The 2,935-nt window shown below is 45.2% G+C and overlaps 1 protein-coding gene across 1 annotated transcript; it reads right to left on the bottom strand.

Moving 5' to 3' along the window:
• Positions 1-466: 466 nt before the first annotated feature.
• Positions 467-2,719, bottom strand: CALHM6 (calcium homeostasis modulator family member 6). Its single transcript, XM_059083213.2, has 2 exons — positions 2,177-2,719; positions 467-1,029 (listed from the first exon to the last, which is right to left on the bottom strand). The coding sequence occupies exons 1-2, from the start codon at positions 2,702-2,704 to the stop codon at positions 607-609; spliced, it is 951 nt and encodes a 316-aa protein (XP_058939196.1). The 5' UTR covers positions 2,705-2,719; the 3' UTR covers positions 467-606.
• Positions 2,720-2,935: the final 216 nt, after the last annotated feature.

Below are 2,935 nucleotides of genomic sequence, written 5' to 3'. Positions count from 1 at the left end.
ATAATACTATCCTTTCTACCTTTGTGTATATTTGAAATTTACCACAATAAACAGCTTTAAAATTTTCCTTCTGCTCCTACAAACTAAATACAGGTTATGCCTGCAATTATCATAGTTTTTCTAATTTTGTTTTTAAAAAAATTTACTTCCCGTTTCATGATGATTTTTTTTTTTGTATTTTGTTTTAGTAGCCATAAAATGCCAGTATTTTAAAGTTCCAAACAATGTGCTGTCTGCATGAAAGTGAATTTGAAATTAACATCAGATACCCTAAAAGAAAGGTCTGAAGTTCAATTGTTCTCTTGCTGTTTTTACTACTAAATTCTTTTATTTGAAAGCAGCATTATTTTTCAGTGAAAAAGACCCTAGGCTAGGGATATAAAAATTCTGATTTAGTTCCAGGTTCTCACTTTGAGTGAACCGTTTACCTGTGCTTCCTTTTTTTTAAATAATATAATAAAGAGATAAAGTTCTAAATTTTTATTTGATTTAATATGCTATGTTTCCATAATTTGGAAGACCAAAAAAAAAAGTCATAAACAATACCAATGTTTATTTTTTTAAATGAATCAACAACTCAAAAGAACTTTTTTCCTATTCACAAGGTCATAAGTCTGGAGTGCTGTTCATATCAGATGAATCTACGAAGCCAAGAACAGGAACCACTGCATCTTCTTTGGAAGATCTGATACTTCGATTCTTCTCTTTTCTGTTCACATATTTGTGCAAAATGCTGTAGTACTGTTCCTTTGGATTGAAAGTATATAGTGATGAAATTTGCTGCCAGTCTTTTATGTCTGGAGTGATGTATTCCTTTGGATGTGAACACTCAAAGAAACACTTGATATTTTCTTTTGCCAGTTCGGTTGCATGTTCTGTGGCTTGACTTTTAAGGATACGCTGCTCCTGTTCCAAATAGATTTTCCAAAATTTCAGCTGCAGGAAGCTAACTGGAGATAGGCATCGGGTGACAGATGTAAAAATCAGGAGGACGATGATAATAACTGCTATCAGGACCCAGCCCAACACCTTACGAAAACACAACAAAATAGCAATTTAGTCACTTTTTTTTAGAAATTTTTAAATCCTCAGATAAAGTTTGAACTACTCAGTTATGATGATGAACAAGCAACAGCTTTAGGTCTTAATCCCTTACGAGAAAGAAGTGGCAGCAACCTCTCGAACCCCTCAGTACAAGTGCTCACTTGACAAGACAGTCATTTTCCAAGGCATGTCAAGGGCCCAAGGAGGAGTTTATATGTCGAATCCCTGGAACTCAAAACGTGGAATTACAGAAAATCAAATGAAACAAACATTCATTTCCAAGAACCTCTTAGCTTTACAAGCCCAGAAGTAGTGTGGGGTGATGGCTTTGGAGCCAGGCAGACTCATTTTACTGTAACAACTCTGAATGGACAAGCAACTTGACCTGGACTCAGTGTATTCACTGTAAAGACAGAAAAGAATAATAAAGGAAGTAAAGGGCCCAGCACGGTGACTGGTACAGAGTGGATGCCTGACACTATACGAGTGCCCAAGTGCCTTTCTCCCTTTCATTAGTAATCCTCAATATTTTGTAATAACCTATGAGGGAAGAGACTCTGAAGAATACACACCCACACGTATAACTGAATCTGTGCTGTACACCTGAAACTAACACGATATTGTAAATCAACTGTACTTCAATTTAAAAAAGAAAAGAAAAAGCACCTAGATAGAAAGGAAGGAAGGAAGGGGGTTAGGGGAAAGGAAGAAGAAAGAAAGAAAGGAAGGAGGGAGGGAAGAAAGAAAGAAAGAAAGAAAGAAAGAAAGAAAGAAAGAAAGAAAGAAAGAAAGAAAGAAAGAAAGAAAGAAAGAAAGAAAGAAAGAAAGAAGAAGGAAGGAAGGAAGGAAGGAAGGAAGGAAGGAAGGAAGGAAGGAAGGAAGGAAGGAAGAAAGAAAGAAAGAAAGAAAGAAAGAAAGAAAGAAAGAAAGAAAGAAAGAAAGAAAGAAAGAAAGAGAGGAAGGGAGGGAGGGAGGAATGCCTATCGGCTCAGGAGAAGCCAACAACCATTCTAGTTAGTCTTCGGGTGTCGTATGTCTGGAGAAAGGGCACGCATTTCTGCCTCCCCCGTCCATCCCCGTAGAAACCTGTCCCTCTCCGATCCCCCGAGCGCGTCCAGCGCGGGCTCCCGACCTGCGACTGAGCCTTGAGCTCCTTCTTCAGGTCCTGCACGTCGGGCTCCTGGACCTGATGGCAGGGCACCAGCGGCAGCTGGGCTGCGCAGCCGGGGCTGCGGCCGAAGCACAGGCGCCGCGCCACGAAGGCGCTCCCGCTGGCGGCGCACTCGTAGAACGAGCCCCCGAGCAGCGCCACGGCCACCCAGGTGAGCGGCGCGACCGCAGCGACAGCGCTGATCTGCGCGCACACCAGGGCCCCGCGCAACGCTGCGCCGCAGCCAGTGCGCGCGCCCGGCGCGCAGCAGCCGGTCAGCAGGCGCCAGGTGCGCGCGCTCAGCACGTAGCCCAGGAGGAAGAGCGCCAGCGCCGGCACCAGCAGGAAGACCAGGCCGTAGGGGAGGTTCCAGGCGGCGCTGCACGGGCACTGGAACACCGCGGTGGAGAAGATGCGCTCCCCGCCCGCCGTCAGCAGGCTCACCAGGCCGTAACCCAGCGCATTGCGGTGCTTGAGGTGCAGGTCCAGCACCGCCTGAAACTTCTCCATGGGTCTCCTACCCCAGGGCGCCGTGGACAGGCCCGTGTGCTTCTGCCTCTTCGCTGCCCAGCTCCTCGAATGATTTGGGGAGGGTCTGGGGTCTGGGGTTTTCCCTGCTCTGCTAAGCCGCGCCTTCCAAAAAAGAAAGAGGTCTTTTCTGGGCTTTCTGAGTTTTCGCTTTCTTATTTCAACCAGACTAGGTGTGGCCGACTCAAACACACACACCATTGACCTCCTCAG

This window comes from Kogia breviceps, chromosome 13 (genome assembly GCF_026419965.1).
Source record: "Kogia breviceps isolate mKogBre1 chromosome 13, mKogBre1 haplotype 1, whole genome shotgun sequence".
NCBI classification, from domain to species: domain Eukaryota; kingdom Metazoa; phylum Chordata; class Mammalia; order Artiodactyla; family Physeteridae; genus Kogia; species Kogia breviceps.
This window is presented reverse-complemented; position numbering and strand designations above follow the sequence as displayed.

Bases quoted from the DNA above. Each gene is read 5' to 3' on its own strand.
- CALHM6 (XM_059083213.2), bottom strand. From the start codon at position 2,704: ATGGAGAAGTTTCAGGCGGTGCTGGACCTGCACCTCAAGCACCGCAAT. The intron at 1,030-2,176 runs GTCGGGAGCCCG...TGTTTTCGTAAG, and splicing joins AGCTCAAGGCTCAGTCGCAG to GTGTTGGGCTGGGTCCTGAT.